This window comes from Candoia aspera, chromosome 18 (genome assembly GCF_035149785.1).
Source record: "Candoia aspera isolate rCanAsp1 chromosome 18, rCanAsp1.hap2, whole genome shotgun sequence".
In the NCBI taxonomy this organism is placed as follows: domain Eukaryota; kingdom Metazoa; phylum Chordata; class Lepidosauria; order Squamata; family Boidae; genus Candoia; species Candoia aspera.
In genome coordinates this window covers 1,247,381-1,267,444 of record NC_086170.1, presented here as the reverse complement: position 1 = coordinate 1,267,444, position 20,064 = coordinate 1,247,381, and the positions used below count along the sequence as shown (strand labels likewise).

Below are 20,064 nucleotides of genomic sequence, written 5' to 3'. Positions count from 1 at the left end.
CTTTCAATGAACCAGGATTGGGGGGATGGGGAAGACCCCCTGGGGTGGGCTGTCCCTCGTCTGCAACCCTTTTGTGTCTTCCATCGTTGGCTATTTTGTGAGATGCCTCGTAGACCTGATGGATGCCTGTTTGCTTGGCTTCAGCAGGCCAAGCTTCTATCCTGTGGGGTGGGCTCCAAGCAAGCAGGTATTTAAAATAAAGGCGAAAAGGAGCCGTAGGGGAAAAGCCCGGGGAGCGGATGAGGAAGGCAGCTGGAAAGCTCTCACACCGATGGACCGGACCTTGGGCAACCGAGAGACTAAACCCAAGCATGGCCCAGAGCCATCCCGTCGTTCAGCAGCGTGCAGAACCACGACCCCCCACCCCCAGGAGTTGTAGCCCAATACCTCTGAGGGGGTCAGAGGGAAGCTAGGAGATGGGTTCAAGCCTCCCCCTACCCAGACCACCCCCGGGAGTGACCGACGTTTTGCAGGCGCTCCGCCCTCCTCCTCAACCTGCTGTTCTGGGCAGGTCTGTTGTGACTCTGAAAGGAGGGCAAAGGAGAACCCCGTGCCCCATTTCTGGCACAAAGGTGAGGTCAGAAGTATATAGCCCATGATTTCAGCCTCCAAACTTCTCTCCCGTTTCTGAGAAGCACTCAGCAGTAGTAAAAGACGGGCTTTTTTGCAAGGATTACTCATGTTTTATAGCAGCTTTTTACGGCCAGGGACCTCAAGAAGGGCTGGAATGTGTCTGCCAGACAGTTTAGAGCCCGTGTTCCCACTTTATGGCCCCAAAGCGATGGCTTCTCGGTAACGGTAACCCTGCACAGCCAGACATCACACAGAATAAAACACGTTAAATATTGTCTATCCCCCCCGCAGGTCATCAGAGTCCAAGGAAGGCCTCCGATTGTCAGGTTTTGCCTCCTTGTCCTCACGGGTTGGGTGAGGGCAGGGCCCCTGGGTTCAGTCAGCAAGATCCTTCGACCTCCGAAGCACTTGGCACTAAACCCAGCTTTGTTTTGCCATGATGGACCCCGACGGGCTGCATTCACACATCACACCAGCCCCAAACCACCTTTTCACCTAGCAGGAAACGTATTTCTGCCTTCCTGAGCTGGGCCTTTACTTCTTCTGCCCTGCCTGCAGAGGACATGTTCGGGGGGGGGGGCGCAGGCTGCTTTGAAAGCAAGCTAGAAATAGTTCAGGCTGGGGGGCTCGGACTTCTCTTCAGCCAGCGGACACTGCTCCCCAAACACCCAAAGATCAGGGCTGCAGTTTGTCCTCCAAAGCAATGTGATTGATAAAGCAGGGGAAACCTTTCATGGACCAGGCTCTTACCTCTGAGGCCACGCCGAATTTCAGACAACAGCCTCAGGTGGGCCTGGGGCTGGGCCGTGGCAAAACGCCCTCTCTGGTTTGGGTACTGCTCTGACCCTTGCTGAGCCTGAGCGGAAAGATGCCCTGCTTTTGAGTTACTTTAAAAAGCAGGCTCCCCATTTCACTGAATTTCAGTTCTGATCGAAACGGAGAGGAAGCACCTTCTGTTTTGGACTCCTCCTTCAGAGAGGATCTTTCACAGGCCGCAGCCTTGCCAGATCCGACTGGTTTTATATTTTTTATTATGCTGCTGAGAGGTGCTAAGCTGGCCCGGAGGAAGGGGCCCCGGGGCAGGCCAGCCGCCTGGCTCTCTCCACGCAACCCCAGAACCCGCCGCTGGCTCTGCCTTACAGAACCGGCCCGCTTCTCTGGCCTCTCCCAGAACGGCCCATCGTCCGCTCACCGGGCACAACCAGAAGACAGTTGGCCAGGCTGCGGCCTGACGGGAGCCAAGGCAAAGGTGAAGGGAGCCGGTTCTGGAGGGAAAGCACGGGCAGGGAGCTGAGCAGCTTCCTTCTGACCATCACTGAGCTGCACAGGAGGCTTGGTTAACTTGGTGCCCCGCTCAGGAGTTCTTGAGAAGCTACTCCTCAAGGACTGCGGCTCTTGGAGCAGCCCTTGTCCACCCGGGCCTCCCGTGGGTTCCTTGACACAAGTCTTGGCAGCGTGGCATGGCCCCCGAGCCCCAGCATTTCTCTCCCGCCAGCTCCACTCCCACCCCAGCGCTGCTTTGTGGGTCAAGAGCTCCGTGCAGAGGGCCTGGCCACCCCCTCCACCAGTGGTCCGGGGAGCTGGCCGTGGTCCTGCTCTCCACTGACCTGGCCCACCTGAGGTGAGGCTGGGTGACACGCTCACGGAAGGGCAGAGAAGGCCCCACATTGCAAGGGCCATTGCCCTGTACTCAGAACTGGGCATAATATTCACAGGGGGCAGGGGGCTTCAAATAACCATGGCTCTGCTGCTCCTCCACGAAGACCCCACGCCTGGCCCCTATCCAGGCAATGGGGTTGGGAAGACCGGCGAGCAGGACCTCATCCCAAGTGCATCCCGCCACGATCAGCCCACACAGCCTCTCTGGCGCGTTGTCGTATCAAGTATGGGCAAGACGGTGAGCGACAGATAAAAATCTGTCCTTAGCAAGAACGACCTCCTAATGCCCGGAGCGAGGCCGTGGGGCAGAGCATGTGGGCCCAAGGCACCAGAGAGCAAAAGGACAGGGAACCTTAAACGATGGAACCGGGCGGGCAGAGAAAGTCACAGATTTTGGAGTGCTACAGGCTGAGGTGACTCTCCAACGACCCTGCGGGGCAGGCCAGCCCATCCTCTTCACAAAGGAGGCCGGGGGTCCAGTTCTGGAACTTGGTTCAAGATCCTTTTAATCTAAGCAAGCCTGGAGGTCTTATTTTGCAGCTGGGGGGAGAAGAGAACCCGGGTGGGGGAGGCAGGCCAGGACAGCGGACACAGGGCAGGGCGCCCTGCCCACCGCTGGGCCGGGGTGCAGAGAAGGCCAGGAGTGAGGAGCAAGGGGAATCCCTCCAGGGAGGGGGCAGAGCCTCTTCATTACCCCCCCAAACAACCGGGGGGAGTGTCCTAGGCCCACCCAACCTGCGGGTGCTGGAATGGGGACGGGGCTTTCCTGCCCGCGGCGTGCGCGCGGCGAGGGACCCTTCTCGGGCACAGCCGGGCACGGGTGCAGCCGCGCGGAGAGCGGGCGGCGGGCAAGGTGGGCGGGGCGGGCTCTGAGGCAGTGGCGGGGGGCCTCGGAGGAGGGGCCCGGCCCCGCCCCTTCCCTTCCTGTGGAATTTTCCGGAGCGGCGGCGGCGGCGGCGGCGAGATGCGCAGCATAAAAGCGGCGGCGAGGCGGCGCGACAGCGGGGCGGCTCCGGCGCGCGGCGGACGGTAAGTGGGCGAGCGCGTCCCGGGGAGAGCAGGTGCGCCCGGCCGGCGGCGGGGCTTCGGTGCTGGGAGCTCGGCCAGCGGAACCGCCGCGTTTAGGGGCAGTCTAGCTTCCTGTCGCGCCCGTCCTGGTCCTTCCCTGCGGGGAGGGTCGGAGCGGCGCCGGCACCGGGAGGGATACGCGCGCGAATCTCGAGCGCCCGGCCCGCCAGCCTGGCGCGGGCTGGACCCCGGCACCGGTGGTCACCCCCGAGCCTGGGACTCCAACGCCCCTCCCGGCCCCTCCTCCCCCCGGGCTCCGGACGGGGAGCTCAGGTGACATTCCTTCTGCTGCATTCTCACGCGCTCAGGTCAGCCGTGGTTAAGTCCACCGGGGCTCACCTGGCCGGCGGGGATGACTCTGCCAGAGCAGCCCCAGCTTTTGAGAACCAGGCACGGACGGGGGGGGGGCGTGAGACCCCCGCAGGGGACTTGTGCAGCGTGAGATCCAAGGGGCTCTGCGTGGGGCATCCCGGATCCCCCTGCCCAAAGTAAGAGGGGGCAGTGCCCCCCTGCTCCCTCCCCTTGGAGCCCTGGAGGGGAGGGAGGGCAGGGAGTTGGAACAGAGAGTCCCCGCCTCTGCTCTTTGAACTCTCTCCCCCCGAACTCCGTGACCAGGGAGAGGGGAGGACCTTGGGCTGTGCTCCTGTGGACAGAAGTGTCAGCTGGAAGGAATTTGGCTACAAGAAGGCCAGTGTGTGTGTGTGTCCGCATGCGTCACTTGAGCACCCACAGCCCAGCTCTGATCCTGGAATCCATGCTCCTTCTCCAGCTGGGCGGCTGGGGGTTAAATGCTTGGCAGGCAGGGAGTCCAGCAGCCCCCCCAGCTAATAGCATCATCACTGGCATGGGCCCTTCACAAGCCAAGATTCAAGCCCGCCCTCCCCTCCTGCTCCCCCAAGCCCGCCCAGAGATCAGCCCCCTTCCTCCTGTGGCACGGGCACGCTGGCATGGGACTCAGCCCACAAGGGGAATCCCAGACTCCAATTAAGCCAGCATCCATTTCTCCGGCACGCTGAAATGCTCTGCTTCCGATCAGACTGTACAGCGTTTCAGTGCAAATCACCAAACCAAGTTAGTTAGTTAGAAGCCTACTAGCCGCACCTGTGCAGTGCACTAGTTGGCTAGTCTTCGCCCGGTGGCTTTCCTCTTGTGCACACCAGGCCTGTTCGGTTTGTCTGCGGTTCAAGATACTTTCCAGGCCCAGAAGGAGGGCTAACGTGCCGTGAACAGAGCAGAACGCGGTATGCCTGGGCAAAATCTATGCCTGGTATTTCCAAAAACGCCACCCAACGTTCACAGTGGCAGTTGCTGGGAACCTCACAAGCCAAGCTGAAAGCTCACCCTCCCCCCAACCCACTTGCCGGTCACCCTCCCAAAAAGGGTGCCCGGGCAACACTGCCCAGCCTTTCCTTTAACACTTATCTAACTTAGCAGCTGTTGGCATATCCCGAGGCAGGAGGTCCCATGAAGGGAAGGAAGTCTGCTGTGAATCTTCAGCCCCATTAGATGATCCACCCCATGGGGGTCCCCTCTCTGCTTCCCCTATACTGCCCTCTCTCCATCTGGGCCTCTTCTTAAACCTCGTTGACCCCAAACGCGGCGGATGCTGGCGGGGAAAATGCTGGAAGGATTTGCTTGCCGGAGAGGTGAATCTTGCCCATTGTTTACCAGCGCACAAAACCCCACTGTTCTTTGTTTTTACGGCTCCCTCTGCCAAGCAGCAGACCTCTAACGGGCCTGGTTTAATTTCCAGGGACATCAGTGGGCAGGGATTTCCGGCTGACAGTCGGCCACCATGTGGATAGCATCTCCCCCTTCCGGTAAGTCGGGAGCACAGCTGAGCACCTCTCTCCCCCACCCTCCCACCCTCCCACCAATGGGTGGTCACTGAGGGGTGGAGAGAGCTTGGCTCGTCCCCTCCTCCCAGCCCCAAAACTGGGAACCTGAGGGGGAAATAAACCAGAGCGGATGCCCCCACAAAGCCAACAAGGGTCCCTTTTGGTCCAGAAATTGTGATCAACTCATAAAGTTCAAGTGGGACTTACCTTGATTAGCTGCTCTTGCCTCCTCCTTATGCTCCCAGGTTCCCGAGCATGCTTTTCAGGGCACCAAGGAGACCTTCCTTGGATGCTGGCAGCCGCCTCTGAAGCAGATGGGCTCCTGTTTCTCCCCGTTTCGCAGCAGTGGGTCCAATTCTGCAGGGCTCCCAGGTGCCTTGATCTCAGCCTGGTGCTACAGGAGGGCAGAAAAGGCGCCTGTTTTCAAAGAGTGCTGCCAGCCCAGCAGAAAAAGCCTATCCCTGCCCAGGACGCCCAAAGGTCCTTTGGTGGATGGTCATTGCCCCTTCTTCCCACCTCTTCCCCCTATTATGGTGTGGCTGTTCTGGTGCAGCACATGTTGCCTGGCGACCGAAACTAAGCCCAGAGGGCAGGAGCCAGGTTTAAAAGCTCGTTTGCCAGCATGTAACTGCCTGCTCTGCCACTCACCTGGCTAAGCGTGTGGCATGAACACAGCCTGTCGAACCTGCCCGTCTCAAGATAGTTGTGTGTGTGGAGGGGACAGTCAGCCACAAAGCTGATGAATGAACCAACAACCTCACAGTTTGCTGCTTTGGGTGCACCGACTAACCGCTCCTGGAAAGGCACAGAGCTGGATGTTTGGCCCTGGGGCAAACTTCAGGGTAGGAAGGAGAAAAGGTCAGCACTTAAGACAGACACATCCGGCTCTAGCTTCCCACGAATTCTGATTTTGGATGCAATTTGTTCTTCCAAGCTTAAAGAATCAGAACAGAGGCTTGATTTGGACTTTGCTCCTTTCTAAGTGGTTATTACTGCTGTGTTTGTGCACTAAAACTGACCAACAAATGGATGTGCCAATATGTTCCAAGCTAGGTGAAGAAATGGGGGGGTCGGCTTCTGGGGGGGGCTCAGCATCCCCGACCCTGCCTTTTATCCATCATGGGGTGTGTCTTGGGATTGGGGGGTGCTTCTTGCCCCCTCCGCCAGGCCCTTTGACGTGCTCTCCCCGGAAAGGCACCTTTCTGCACAGCTCTCAAATCTCAGATCAATTATCTGGAATCACAGGACGCCCTCTGGCCCGAGAGAGCCAGTGCCCGCACCCTCCTACTGGTTTCCGATGAGTTGTGGGTGATGCGGGCAGCCGGGCCATCAGCTGACTTTGTCTCCGTCAGCCCCAGGGGATGAGTCAGCAGCCGCGATCCTGGCCAGGGGCAGGGAGCCAGGGCTGAGACCAAGCCCCCTGTTCCCAAGGCAGGGTGGCGGCTGCTGTTTCACATCGGAGAGAAGCTTCAAAGGCTGCTGGCTAAGCCAAACAAAGGGAAGTTCTTCTCGGCTTTGCCTTCCCTCTGAAGGGCGGGTGGTCTCTCCAGATTCCGGTGGGGAACCGGAGGCCCTCCTAGCCCCTTTTGGCAGACGGCCAGCTTGAATCCAGACTGGTCCTCCATGCGAGCACTGCTCTGACGGGCAGCTGCAGCGGGGATGTTTCTCCATCACAGAAAGATGCAGCCCGGATCAGCTCAGGGGCTTTGATCAGATGGATTTTGTCCAGGGGGTGGGGAGCTGGCAAGGCAGGAGGGAGCCGCGCGTTGTGGGGGGAGCGCCTATGGGGCAGGTTCTGTGCAGCTCGAGTTCTCCTTTCTGGTGCTGTTTTGCTCTGACCTGCTGTTTTCTTTCAGATGAAGACTCTCATGGCCTTTCTAGGATTTGGGAAGACGACCAGGGCAGGGTGCAAAACACACGCGTAGGAGTTGCCCCTTCTCATCCTTTCTCTAAAGAGTAGCCCTCTCTCAGTTGGGTTTTTTTCCTCCTATCTAATATAAGAGAATTTAGCGTTCAGGAGAGGCATCGTTACTGCGTGTTTTTTTGTTGTTGTTGTTGCTGCGGGTGGGGGGTGTCTTTCTTTTCCTGGGAGGTGTAACTGGATGAATCGATGGGTGGAGGAGGGGGGCTGGGGAGGGAAGATAAAGCAGCAGCTTTATTCCTCCGGAGGCTTGCTTTTTTCAAAAATGATGCAGCGGGTGTAATGCGCGCAGGCAGAACGAACTAACTGGTGGGGGGCAGTGGCACTTGGGGAAGAGCTGGGCTGTTGCACGCAGCGGCTGCCTCCCTCTGCATGTTTCCCGCAACGCACACGGGCTTCCGATGGTGGGCAGCACCTGGCCACACATGCTGAAGCATCCCCGGTGAGGTCCAGGGGAAGTGTTCAACGGAGGCGCTTGAATGGGCTCAACAAAGGATGCCAGGGGCGGGGGGAGGCTGGCCTGGGGAGCAGAACCCCGGGGGATGTCTCAGGGCCGTCCACGGGGGGCAAAGCTGCCTGCCTGCTTGCTCCTTTGGGCCTTGCCCTTGCCCATCTTGGCCAGAACCAGCACACTGGAAGGCAGAACTGCCTTAGCTTGATTTAGCCAGCTGGAGGAACGCACAGCCGGCCATGTCCATCTCTTGATCCCAAATTTCTACTTTTTGTAACCAAGAGGGAGCTGCCTTCCAGGCCTTGTTCAGAGCAGGGACGCAGCCTTCCCTGCACCCCAGGGTCTTCTCATCCGGCCTGGGGATCCTGTCGGGTTCTTACTCTTCCCTTTCCGGTGTCTTCCAGGAATCTTCCAGTATTCCAAGAAGCTCTTCCTGAGCGAGCAGGCAGGCCGTGCACAAGCCGTAGAGTTCCTGCGCAAGAATGCGGCCAACTCGATCTCCGTGGCCAACCTCGTGGTCGGCCTCTCCTCTGTCCTCTGCAGCCTTAATGGGTGCGTCAAAGGTTGGCACAAAGCGCTGCCCCCCAGCCGCAAGGGATGAACTCTAGTTAGCATGTCTAAGCTGAACCCCTTGGGCAGATGGGAAAGATCAGCCCCACCTTTGTGGCATTTGCAGAAAACCTTGCCGGACATTTTCACACGGCAGCCTCTCCCTCGATGAGTTTCAGCTGCCTCTGCGCTGGCAGTGCCAAGCTGCTGTCTCATCCTTCTGCCAGTGTGGGAAAGGTTAGGATCTAGCTGGGTTGAAGGTAGAAAGAACTGCTGTTGCCCCGGCCTTTCTGGATCCAGCAGGCCACAGCTCTGGAGATTGTGGCTCATGCAGGGGTGGGTGGACCTCCTCTGGGCGTGAGATGGGGAGAGCGTCCAGGCCCTGCGCTAGCCATGGGCACAGGAGTAGGACGGACCCCTTGCCTTTTTCGCCTCCAGGCAGTACCACTACGCATGCTGGCTAGTCCTGACCGGATTCCTGCTGGACCTTGCTGACGGAGCCGTCGCCAGGCAACTCAATGCCTGCTCTGCGTTGGGTGAGGCCCCCCCCCCCTTTGGGCCTCCATGCCTCTCCTCCAACTCATTTCAGCTGGCGATCCAGCAAGACCTGGCCAGCCTCCAGATGTAGTCCTTGAGGAGAGGAGCAGCCCTGCCAAGGGGGAGACCTGGCACTGCAGGGGAATGCAAGATGCCAGACCTCGCAGGACGGGAGGCCCCTTGGTCCTCCTGAGAAATCTGTGGGAGCCACTGGCCACTCCTTTTCAAGCTAATAAGCCCCGGAGCTGAGCAATTTCACCTTCCACCTGCCTTAACAGCCTTAAATGTCCTCACTGGCCCCTGAACATGGGGGCTCCATTTAACCTTGAGAGACTGCAGCTTGGGTGCCTTTTGCTGCTTTTTCGAATAGGCACCCTTCTGTTGTCCTTGGCCAGCATCTGGAGGGCGAATCACTGCTTTTTCCCCATTTAATTTGCCCAGTCCTCTTTTCTGGAAGCCTCTACCCCAAGTAAGCTAGGTGGTGTTTGGAGAGGATCTCCTTGCCCATCCCAAGCAGAGAAAACACTGACGTTTCCATTTTTGGCGTCATCCAATGAATGAAAGCAAGCAGCTTGGAGAAGCATCTGTCCGGGGCTAGTGGCATTGGGAAGATCCTGGGTTGGTTTGGCCCGCTTCCTACCGCAGACTAGCCACATCCCTGTTCTTGTCACCTGCAGGGGCTAAGCTGGACGACTTCGCAGACTTCACCTCCTTCGGCCTGGCCACGGGCCTTCTTCTCCAGGCCCACGGGATCCTCGATGGCCTGCTGGTGATCGTCTACGTGCTGGCGGTGTTCACACGCCTGTGTTTCTTCTCCAGCGGTGAGTCTGTGGCTGCGCCTGACCGGGATCTCTTATTTGGGGGAGGGGAGGCTTTTAAAGAGCTGCCCCACCTTTTAATGCCACGAACAGTCTTAGGTGCAAGAGGAAGGGAGAAGGGTGTGCTTTTCAATGTGAAACTAGAGCAGAGCTAAGTGATGCTTCAATTCTGTGTTTTCTAATCGATTTTGGATTCTGCAGTTCCATAAAGGAATTGGGGCCCTTTTCAAAATCCCCAGCTGATGTTTTAACTAGCGGCCACGGAAAGATCCAACAGCACAGAAGGACCTTCTTTGTGAAGGCACAAGATAGCTCCGGCCTCGTTTTCAGGGGCGGGGGACACAGGGTTATGTCTGCAGCTCAGCTGATTCATGCATGCCTCTCCATCTCCCCCTTTTCCACACCCGCAGGGATGCCCTTTATGTACCGGGGGCTGCCGTGCCCGTATGGTGCCTCAGTGGTAGCAGCCACCTACTTCCTGACCGGAGGCCATCTCGTGGCCATGCGCCTGGTTGCCATAGTGATGGTTCTCTTCATGGTGGACCAGGGCTTCTACCCCCATGACAAGGTGCTGGAGTCCCAGCATTGGAAGAAGGTTGTCTTTGCAGGAGGTAAGTACACAGCCTTCCCTGGCTGCTCACATCTGGAAACCCGGGGGGTGAAGGACTTCCCTTGTCACATAAAGCAAAGTTTACCTCTCTTCTTCTTTTTTTTTAAAAAATCCTTACAGGTAGTCCTCAGTTAATGACCACAATTGAGACTGGAATTTCAGTTGCTAAGTGAAGCAGTCACTAAGCAAATCCAACCCAATTTTACAACCTTTTTTGCAGTGGCCGTTAAGTGAATCACCACGGTCGTTGTGCTAACCATGTGATCATTAAGCAAATCACACGGTTCCCCATTGGTTTTGCATGCCAGAAGCCAGCAGGGAAGGTCGAAAATGGTGATCATGTGACCATGGGCTGCTGCGATGGTCATAAATGTGAACCTGTTGCCAAGCGCCCAAATCATGATCATGGCCACGGGGACGCTGTGACGATCTAAGTGTGAGCATTGGTTGTAAGTTGGTTTTTTTCAGCACTGTCGTAAGTCTGAACCGTCACTAAACGAATGGTCATTAAGGACTATCTGTATTTGCCATCACTTTGGAGATTTAGACGTGGCTTGAACCAGTTTAAGAACCTCTAAAAGTTTAAGCTGGTCTTCAAAGGCTCAGAAGCTGTTTTGCTAAGAGTTCAGAGGAATTTTTGGATTGTTCCAAAATCTGGGCACTGCAGTCTCATTAGTCCCATTTTTTTGCTGGAAAGTCCAGAGTCATCGTATGCGAGATGGGTGGTAGAGAAATATGACAAAGAAACAAACAAGGGAAGATCAGAGACTGTATGGCGTGAGAAAGCTAAAATGCTTCCGTTCGGGGAAAAATAAAAACATTAACTGCCCTTTGTGCTTGAACGTACAAGCCAGCCCAGATCCACGGGACAGCGAGGTCTTTATAGATGCTGCCAAGAGACTTCTGAGTATTAAACCAATTTTGCTCGGATGAGTGGCAAACGTTGGACTTTCTCATCAAGTCACTCCACAGTTCCAAGTTCCACCCGACCTCTTTCCTTGCAAGACTTTGCGGGGAGCAGGACCGGATAAACCGCTCCCGTCCGATGCGTAAAAAGGAAAGCTGAGGGGTCTTCCAAATATCGTGTGGTGCCGAGAAGGGATTCAGAATGCAACCTGCCTTGCGCTGAGGCGCTTGCTTAACTCTTTTTCTCTTGGCCACTGCAGGCGTCCTGGTGCTCTTACTCCGTACCTGGTTCCCGGCCTCCCTCTACTTCCTGGTTTGGTCCACGTCATACATGTTCTTCCCCAACGCTTTGTGGAGTTGCAAAGCCTAACCTCATCGGCGGACGTGCGTGGACAATGCCAGCACCGCATCTTGCCAAGGCAGCCTCCGGGGACTGGGAAGGTGGACTGATCCAGTGTTCAAAAAATCCATTGTTTTGCCTAAGCAGTACTAAAGTTTTTCGTCCCCCCGAATTGGTCGCTTCTGCGGAATTCCTCCATTGCTTCTGGCAGTCTTTTCCCTTCTGGGCTGCCCGTCGCCTGAAGAACGAAGCCCGCAGCTGGCTAACATGCTGAGCCTCCCGTCAGTGTAGATATGTACAGGTTGTTTATACTGAGATATATATAATGTGCAATATAGTTTTGAGAGAAATTTTTGCTTAGGTTTTGTATTTGTTTTTAAGCCAGTAATTTACTTGCTGATAGTTTTTAGGGACGGGGGGAAAATCTGAGTACAGATCTCTTCTCTCGCCACCTTCCATTCTTGTGGCGCCCTCGCTCTGGATTAATCGGAGAGCCCTTCCTTCTTTAACCGATTTTGCCACAGACGGGCTAGCTGAATTTGCAATGAGCTGAGACAGAAGGAAGTCCCAAACCTGGCCCTTAGAGGAGGAGGCGGCGGCGGAACGTATCACTCACCATTCACATGCAGGACTGCCCCTCAATATTCAGGCCTGCACAGGTAGAATCAGAGCAAAGTCCAGTTCTTCATGGGCGCGATTTTAAGCGACCTTTGAGCCACGATGTGGTTGAAACAGAGAGCCAAGCGCTTCTTGGCTCTTTGAGAGACTCCACCTCTTGTGCAGCATCTACTTTGGGGGGCAGCCTTTCCACAGAGGAGAGAGGGAGGCCAGGCCAAGGCAGGACATCTGAAAAACCACCCTTCTGTGTGCCATCCAGAATCTGAGCTGAGGAACTGCTGCTGGAGAGTGTTTCAGAAATGTTTCCTCCAAATCGAGTCCAGGTCTGGCGCAAAGAAGGGTCTCCGAAAGCAGAAGAAAGGCTGCCAAGCAAGCAGGCCGGCAGCTGGCGCCCCTCCAGGTGATGCTGAACCACAACTTCCAGCGTCCTCTGCCAGTGGCCTTGGGGCTAATGGGAGCTGTAAACTTCTGCCAACATCTGCAAGCTGCCTAGCTTTGCCAGAGGAATCATCTGCACATCTACTGGGAGGTTTGGGAGTTAAAATTTGCTGACTTTCACTCCAACCTCAATTCTAGTCAGAATCGTGGCAGAAATCCTAGATTTGTGTTGTGAAAAGCGGAGTCCCAAATGCTGATGCCAATTAGCGTTTATTTTTTTATATTTATCAGGGTAATGAAGTACAGTTGGAAAACTGTCCTTTTCCTTCCCAAGAGCTGTTTGATAAGGAGGAGCAGGAAAAAAAGAGGCAAGACGATGACTCTCTGTGTTACTGGAAAGCTATACTTGAAACTAATGTTCTTGTGTTTGGGGGAAAAACTAAAACTTGGAAAACGCTGAAGGGACTGTCTGGTGTTTCTTTCTTGTACTGTGTGAGCGCTTGGGAACTGTGGCAAGGCCTTCCGAAGGTCCGGATCAGGAGTGGGGAGGCTGCATCAGCGGAAGAAATTCATCTGCTTGCTGCCTTCCAGATGCGGCTGCAACCTTCACAATCCCCTTTCGCTACTATACAAACCTCACGTTGTCGGCTACCCAGCACCTGCCTCTGCTAACTCCAGAAAAGCCGTTCAAACAGAAGCAGGCAGAAAGGAGGGAAAGGAGGGGGGACAGAGAAAGTCAGGTGTGGTGCAGACAGCGGATGGGGCAGGGAAGTTTTTTTCCTCCCTTTCTCGTACTCCTTGAGGGAGGGAGGGAGAGGGTGGTCATTGGGGGTTTCAGATCTAAAATAGGATATGCAAGAAAGGATTCACTTGAGCGACTTTATGCCACACCTAATAACAGCAGCCGTAGGAAGATCCTCTGTGAATTTACCCATCGATGGCTACAAACAAAGCCTCCACGTGAAGGGGCAGCATACCCCTGCATCTCTCTTTCGGGAGAGGGAGAAGCAGGGAAAACTGAAAGAACCGTCTCTGTTACTTATGGATTTCCTGGAGGCATCATAATGGTCCTGACCAGGTCTGCACTGGACTCTGGTCTCACAGACAGACGTTTACACATATATAAAACACATTTATTTAGAATAAGTAATAAATAGGGTTAAAAAAAAAACCAGTCCAAACAATGAGAAAGTCCATTTTGGCAAGGACTTGGAAGCGGACTTGGCCTGAGAGGCACCGCCGTGGCCCAGAGGACAAAGGGTCTTGGGGGCTTCCCACCATGGTTCTACCAGACCACTGACCGTGGTCCAGTGTCCAGACCGTGAGCAAAGCCTTGCCTGGGGAGTGAGGATCTGGCTGTCCGCAGGGCTCACTCACTGGCAGCCTTCATCTGCTTGCAGAAAGCGTCAAACTGCTGCTGTTCCAGCTCAGTCATCACCCGGTTGAGGGCGTAGATCTGCGGACCAAACCAGAAGTTAAACCGGGAGTCCTCAAATTCTTCAGCTCATTGACCCCTTCGCGAAGTTTCAGATTGTTCATCAACCCCCAAACATTTACTGTAGGAAAATAATCTGATAAATACTACTTCAACAGTACTATGAATAATAACAACAGCAATTCCCTAGGACTCTCCCATGGACCTTGGGGGGGTCAAGACTGACCACTTTGGAGAACCCCGGGTTAGACGGCCGCAGCCCTCAGGGACAGACCTCCGGAGGAGGCAGCAAATGGAAACCCCGCTCTCCATTCGCCTCCCGGGCTCCCGTCCATCTCTGCCGACGGAACTCCCTCCCACCAGACGGAGGCTTGCCCTGCAAACGTTTTCGGGCCGGGGGGGGCAGGAAAAAGAAGTCCCCCGCCTCCCCTCGGCCTGCCAAGGGTTGAGCCGCCCTCCTCAGTAAGCCGAGAACCAACAGCACTGGAAAAGTCAAGGGGGGGGGCACCTGGGAAGCAGCAGCGAGGCCCAGGGCTTCTCAGGACCCCCCCAATAGGGCCGTGAGTCCCACACGCAGCTGTGCCGGGCCCACCTGGGACCAGGGGGGGAGCTCCCAGGGCGCTGCTGACCCCCCCGCCCTGCCGGGCCCCTCCTGCCCGCCCAGAGGCCGGTTTCCTTCTGGGCCGCCGGGGGGGCAGGGCGCCCCGAACTGCCTCAGGTGGGCCCCGCCGCCCCCAGCCCCCGCCAGGCATGCTCAGGAGGCCGCCCCGCGCGGGTCGCCTCAGGGCCGAGACCCGTGCCCACCTCGGCCCGCTGCCGCTGCTTCAGCTCCTGCTGGGCCGAGCGCTGCTTGGCCTTCTCCAGGCGGGCATTGCCGCCGCTGGGCGCCGGGCCCTCCTTGGCCTTGGCGGGCGGCGGCGGCGGCGGCGTCGGAACCTGAGGCAGCGGCATCGGGAGCTTCTCGCGGCGGCCCCCGCCGGGCTCCATCCTCCTCCGACCGAGGTAGATGGCGGTCGAGGCCCCCACCGCGCAGGCGCCAAGGCCCGGCTCGCGCCTGTCTATGACGCCGCCGCCGCGACGCGTCACAAGGCCACCACAGAGCGAGCCGGCCTAGAACGGCCTCCCGGCAGAGACCGGAAAGTCGGTAGCCGCGCTCCCCGGAGCCGCAGACGCCACTTCCGGGTCAAGGGGTGGGGAAGCCCTTTTTCCTGCTGAGAAATCCAGGCAGAGAGGATCGGTCTACCTTCCCCTTCCCAATATATAACATAATATGTATTCATAATATATATTCATAAATATCAATATCAATATTTTTGGCAAGCGGCATCCCCGCCGCCTTCAGGTAGGGCGGGGCCGCGGGCTCCGCAGCAGAGGAAGAAGCGGCGCGGAGGGCAGAGGAAACCCGGCCATGGCCGGCCCGGCGTCGGCGTGCAGCCTGAAGGACGAGCTGCTGTGCCCCATCTGCCTGGGCCTCTACCAAGAGCCGGTGAGCTTCGGCTGCGAGCACTACTTCTGCCGGCGCTGCATCTCCGAGCACTGGAGCCGGCAGGAGGCGCAGGCGGCGCCGGCCCGCGACTGCCCCGAGTGCCGCCGGGCCTTCTCGGCGCCCGCCCTGGCGCCCAGCCTCAAGCTGGCCAACATCGTGGAGCGCTTCGCCGCCTTCCCGCCCGAGGCCGCCCTGGGCGCGGGGGCGCGCCGGGCCGGGGGCGCGCCCTGCGGCAAGGCCCACGCCAAGGTGCGGCTCTTCTGCCTGACCGACCGCGCCGTCGTCTGCTTCTTCTGCGACCGGCCCGCCCTGCACGAGGAGCACCAGGTCACCGGCCTGGACGAGGCCTTCGAGGAGATGCAGGTGCCGGGCGCCCGGGGCCCCGGGGCGGGGGGGCCGTGGGGGGCTTCCTGCTTCCCCAGGTGGGTGCCAGCTGGGACCCTGCTGTCCCCGGGAACAGGCCGGCCACGGGGGGCTTCCTGTGTCCCCACGGTGAGTGAGTGCTCCCAGCTGCCCAGTCGGGGGGGTGCCAGCTGGGGCTGGCAGGACGGGTCCCTCCATCTCCACCCCGTCCTGCCTGGGACGAGTTGGGGGCTTCCGGGCACCGCTGCACACCCCTCGCCCCCAGCCGCCCATCTCTCTTCCAGCGGGAGTTGAAGGAGCAGCTGCAGACCCTTCAGGACAGCGAGCGTGGGCACACAGAGGCCCTGACTCTGCTGAAGCACCAGCTGGCTGAGACCAAGGTAAGGGCCGGGGAGGGGCCGCCCGGGTGTCCTGCTCTCCTGCCACGGGGACCCACCTGCACGTGCCTGTCTTCCAGTCCTCGGCCAAGAGCCTGCGGGCCACCATCGGCGAGGCCTTTGAGCGGCTGCACCGGCTGCTTCGCGAGCGCCAGAAGGCCATGCTGGAGGAGCTGGAGGCCGACACGGCCCGGACGCTGACCGACATCGAGCAGAAGATCCAGCGCTACAGCCAGCAGCTGCGCAAGGTGCAGGAGGGCAGCCAGATCCTGCAGGAGCGGCTGGCGGAATCCGACAAGCACTCCTTCCTGGCGGGCATTGCGTCCCTCTCGGAGAGGTGGGTGGCGCTGGCAGGCAGAGCCGGGCTGCCAAGTGGGCGGGCCGGGGCAAGGGGGAAAGCGGCGGCTAACCTCGGCCTCCCCCCCCCCCCGCCCAGGCTGAAGGGGAAGATCCATGAAACGAACCTCACCTATGAGGACTTCCCTACTTCCAAGTACATGGGGCCTCTGCAGTACACAATCTGGAAGTCGCTCTTTCAGGACATCCAGCCAGGTGAGTTGGCTCCTGGCCCAGGCCGATGGTGGGGAGACCAGCCCCGCGGCCTTCAAGGCTCCAGAGCAACTTAATCCCCTCCCAAAGGACTGCAACTCCCTAGCTGGGGAGATGGGCACTGGTCCAGGCACATAGAAAAAGCAGGTGTCCCCCCCCCCGACTTAACTGTGCTCTGGAATTGGCACCCCTTCCCTGTTCCTGCCTTGAGGCAGGCACTTCCGGGGGTCACCCCCTTGGGGAAATGGGTTTTCCTGATTTCTGAAGGGGCGACAGGAAAGGCTGTGGAGATTTCAGAGCCTGGAACGCCCTGAATCCTTCTGATCCTGCCACTCAGAGGGACGTAAAAACAGTGGAGCGGGGTTGGCGCCATTTTCCGCTGTGTCCAAGCTGAATGCAGCAGGTCATTTGGCTCCTTGGCCTGAGGCCGGCCTCAAAGAGGCGTCCCTGCCTCCTCTGTGTCTTCCTTCAGGAGGCCATGTCTAGAGAGGGCCAGCCAGTCTTCCTAGGCGATCCTTCGCGAAACAGCTGTGCCGCCTTGTTCGGCATGGCTTTCTCCGTGGCGGCCCCTCTAGAGCTTTGAGTTATGACAGTATTCCCCGGAGATGCGTCGGATCTCTCCTGGCTGGTGACCTCCCTCCCTCTGACTTCTCCCCTTCCCTCGCAGTCCCTGCCCCTCTGACGCTGGACCCCGCCACCGCTCACCAGCGCCTGATCCTGTCCGACGACTGCACCATCGTCTCCTACGGCAACTTGCACCCGCAGCCGCTGCAGGATTCGCCCAAGCGCTTCGACGTGGAAGTGTCGGTGCTGGGCTCGGAGGCCTTCAGCGGCGGCGTTCATTACTGGGAGGTGGTGGTCTTGGAGAAGACCCAGTGGATGATCGGCCTGGCCCACGAGGCCGTCACCCGCAAGGGCAGCATCCAGATCCAGCCAAGCCGCGGCTTCTACTGCATCGTCATGCACGACGGGAACCAGTACAGCGCCTGCACGGAGCCCTGGACGCGGCTGAACGTCAAGAGCAAGCTGGAGAGAGTGGGCGTCTTCCTGGACTACGCAAAGGGCCTGCTCATTTTCTACAACGCTGATGACATGTCCTGGCTGTACACCTTCCGGGAGAAATTCCCTGGGAAATTGTGCTCCTACTTCAGCCCCGGGCAAAGCCACGCCAACGGGAAGAACGTGCAGCCGCTCCGGATCAACACCATCCGCATCTGAGGATGCTCCTCGGGGCAACATCTCAGCTGCCCTTGATCCCTCTCAAGTTAGCAGGACTGAGCACAAGGGATTCTTCACAGGTAGGCCAGGCCTGGCCAGTGGGATTCCCCCAGGACAGAGAGTGGGAATCTGTGGATGATGGGCCTTGGACTCCCTCCTTGGAGCCCTCTGCAATGTTGATGTCTGCCCAGCTGCAGCGAGGAAGGATATAATGGGACACCTTTCAGGGAGCAGGGCTGCCAACGTTCTCTTTGTCGGCCCCAAACCTGTTCTTTGCATGCTTTTCCCTGAAGTTCCCCGACCCTGTCATTTTTGCAAAACTGGGGAAGGGGGTGGGTGGGTCCATGCCACAGATCTTAGCTGGTTTTAATTCCTGCTTCAGGAGCTGGGCAGGAAGTAGCAGGGACAGACAGACCCATCAGCAAATAAATGGGGCTAGCAGGTCTCAGCTGTTAGCTGGATGTTTGTCCTGTTGCTCACAGGACGTGTTTGTTAAAAAGGGATAAAAACAGAATTATCTGCTCTTTTATCGTGCTTCGTGAGAGACCCAGGCTCCCTGCTCACCAGCCTCTGTGTACAAAAAATGAGGGGACGATGGGCCACAGTAGTTGCATCCATGCAAGCTTAACCTGACTGATGAATTAATCATGGTCTGGATTCCCTCGACACGCTAAGCACCCCCCCACACCAAACCAGCAGGATATTTACTGACCAGCTGACAGCCACAGCGTGGCTAAACAGAGCTCTCTTGGGTGCAAGAGGCCCGTTTCACAAGATAAGTGCTAAGAAAGAATCCTGGAGGACCTCAATGGGCCCCGTGGCCCCTACAGACTTGGTGCTAAATGCCAGGCATCTTTTCAGCTTAACCTTTAGTCTTAAATCCAAACCGTTGTCTTGGACCGCTGCATGTGACACTCCATGCTGGCCACAAGAGGGCAGCATTGGCTTAATTCATGCCATTAACCACTTGCATGAGAAGAAACCAGGGCCACTTCCAGGGTGGGGGGTGTGGGGGGTGTCCAGGGGGAGGAAGAAAAACACTCTTATCAGTTTTGGCAGGGGAATGGCAGGAGAGTTCAGCTGTGGCTCCCTTGCCAGAGTTTACTTTTTTACATAGACCTTTGCAATGGCTGTACCATTAAGTCTGTAATTAAAGTTGGAAATGGATGGAGCTTTCTTGCAACCCTTGTGTTGTTTTATGGGTTGGGGGGGAGGCTGGCGGGTGGGCATGGCTGGGAAGCAAAGGTCTGGCTTTTTGAGGAAGGCTGAGCCCAGAACCAGGCCAAGCTGCTCCGTCTCCCGGCTGCACTTCGCTCCCCTGCTGGCCTTTTTGCAGGAAAAGCGTTCGCTCTGCTTGCTGTGCCTGGCGCCCCGCAGTCAGGGCACTGGGGTGCCACTTGGCATGCAGGAAAAGTGAAGGGCAAAATGTAGTCCGTTGCGCTGCATCAGTGGCATTGCTGCCTGATCATCCAGGGCCTTTCTCGGACCATGAGGCATACAGACAACCGAGCCGCGTTCCACGCTGTGATGCCCACCGCTTTTTGGGCATAAAACATACCACTCTACAGCCCACAAACACAGCTGAGAGATTGGCTGTCCGAAGTGAGTGAAGTCCCAGCTGGGTTTATCAAGCAACAGTAAATCTAACCAAGTTTAGGAGGTTAGGTGGGGAGTGACAAATCACTGCTTGCCAAGGTTCCCCTCTGTTGAAAGCATTCACATCTTCAGTCTCTGCAGTGCTTCCTCCCAATGCCCGTGGCTATTTCCCACTGTCTCCCCACCCCAAAAAACATCTGCCCAGATCAACTGTGTCTCGTTCCAATCCAAGCTGAAAGGCTTTCGATCAGGCCCAAGCCCCCCCACCTCCCAATTTCCCCAGACCAGCTTTCCTGTGTGTGGAACATGCCTGAATTTGTGGGGCAAAAGAGTCTTAATTATATTGGCAAAAATATTTGTAGAATAGGAAAAAATACAAAAGGATTCTGGAAATCCATCCTAGAGAAGGGACGGGACACTCTGCAGAACCATTCCCTACGCGCGCTCTGCAAAAAGGGCCAAGCAACAGCCGTTGCCTCGTTTTTATTCCTGTGGTTCCAAAGCAGGCCCCCCTCAGCTTGGAGGGGGGCATCTCCATCCTCCGGTTCGTTAAGATTCATTTCGGTATCGCGCCCAAATCAGCAAGGCCACCTTTGGCTGCCACAACGGCTGATGGCTTTAACACATGCCCCATGTGGAAGGGGCTTTGTCTTGGCCATGTTTATGAGAGGAGGAGGAAGGGGTGAAACTGAAGGAGTTTAGGAGACCAGGGAGGGGAACGAAAACCCAAACAACATGCGGGGTTATCAGGAAACAGCACTGCAACACTCTATA

At 57.4% G+C, this 20,064-nt stretch overlaps 3 protein-coding genes across 3 annotated transcripts; 2 read left to right on the top strand and 1 right to left on the bottom strand.

Annotated features, from left to right (window-relative positions):
* Positions 1-3,179: 3,179 nt before the first annotated feature.
* On the top strand, positions 3,180-12,727 carry TMEM269 (transmembrane protein 269). Its single transcript, XM_063317440.1, has 7 exons — positions 3,180-3,261; positions 5,054-5,120; positions 7,915-8,062; positions 8,498-8,595; positions 9,274-9,417; positions 9,825-10,025; positions 11,191-12,727. Exons 2-7 carry the CDS (start codon positions 5,096-5,098, stop codon positions 11,298-11,300), a joined length of 726 nt encoding a protein of 241 aa, XP_063173510.1. The 5' UTR covers positions 3,180-3,261; positions 5,054-5,095; the 3' UTR covers positions 11,301-12,727.
* A 658-nt stretch (positions 12,728-13,385) lies between these two features.
* SVBP (small vasohibin binding protein) lies at positions 13,386-14,715 on the bottom strand. Its single transcript, XM_063317321.1, has 2 exons — positions 14,506-14,715; positions 13,386-13,722 (listed from the first exon to the last, which is right to left on the bottom strand). The coding sequence occupies exons 1-2, from the start codon at positions 14,686-14,688 to the stop codon at positions 13,636-13,638; spliced, it is 270 nt and encodes an 89-aa protein (XP_063173391.1). The 5' UTR covers positions 14,689-14,715; the 3' UTR covers positions 13,386-13,635.
* A 224-nt stretch (positions 14,716-14,939) lies between these two features.
* TRIM62 (tripartite motif containing 62) lies at positions 14,940-18,704 on the top strand. The gene is made up of 5 exons (XM_063317320.1): positions 14,940-15,550; positions 15,835-15,930; positions 16,008-16,264; positions 16,364-16,479; positions 17,144-18,704. The coding sequence occupies exons 1-5, from the start codon at positions 15,110-15,112 to the stop codon at positions 17,692-17,694; spliced, it is 1,461 nt and encodes a 486-aa protein (XP_063173390.1). The 5' UTR covers positions 14,940-15,109; the 3' UTR covers positions 17,695-18,704.
* The last annotated feature ends 1,360 nt before the right edge of the window (positions 18,705-20,064 follow it).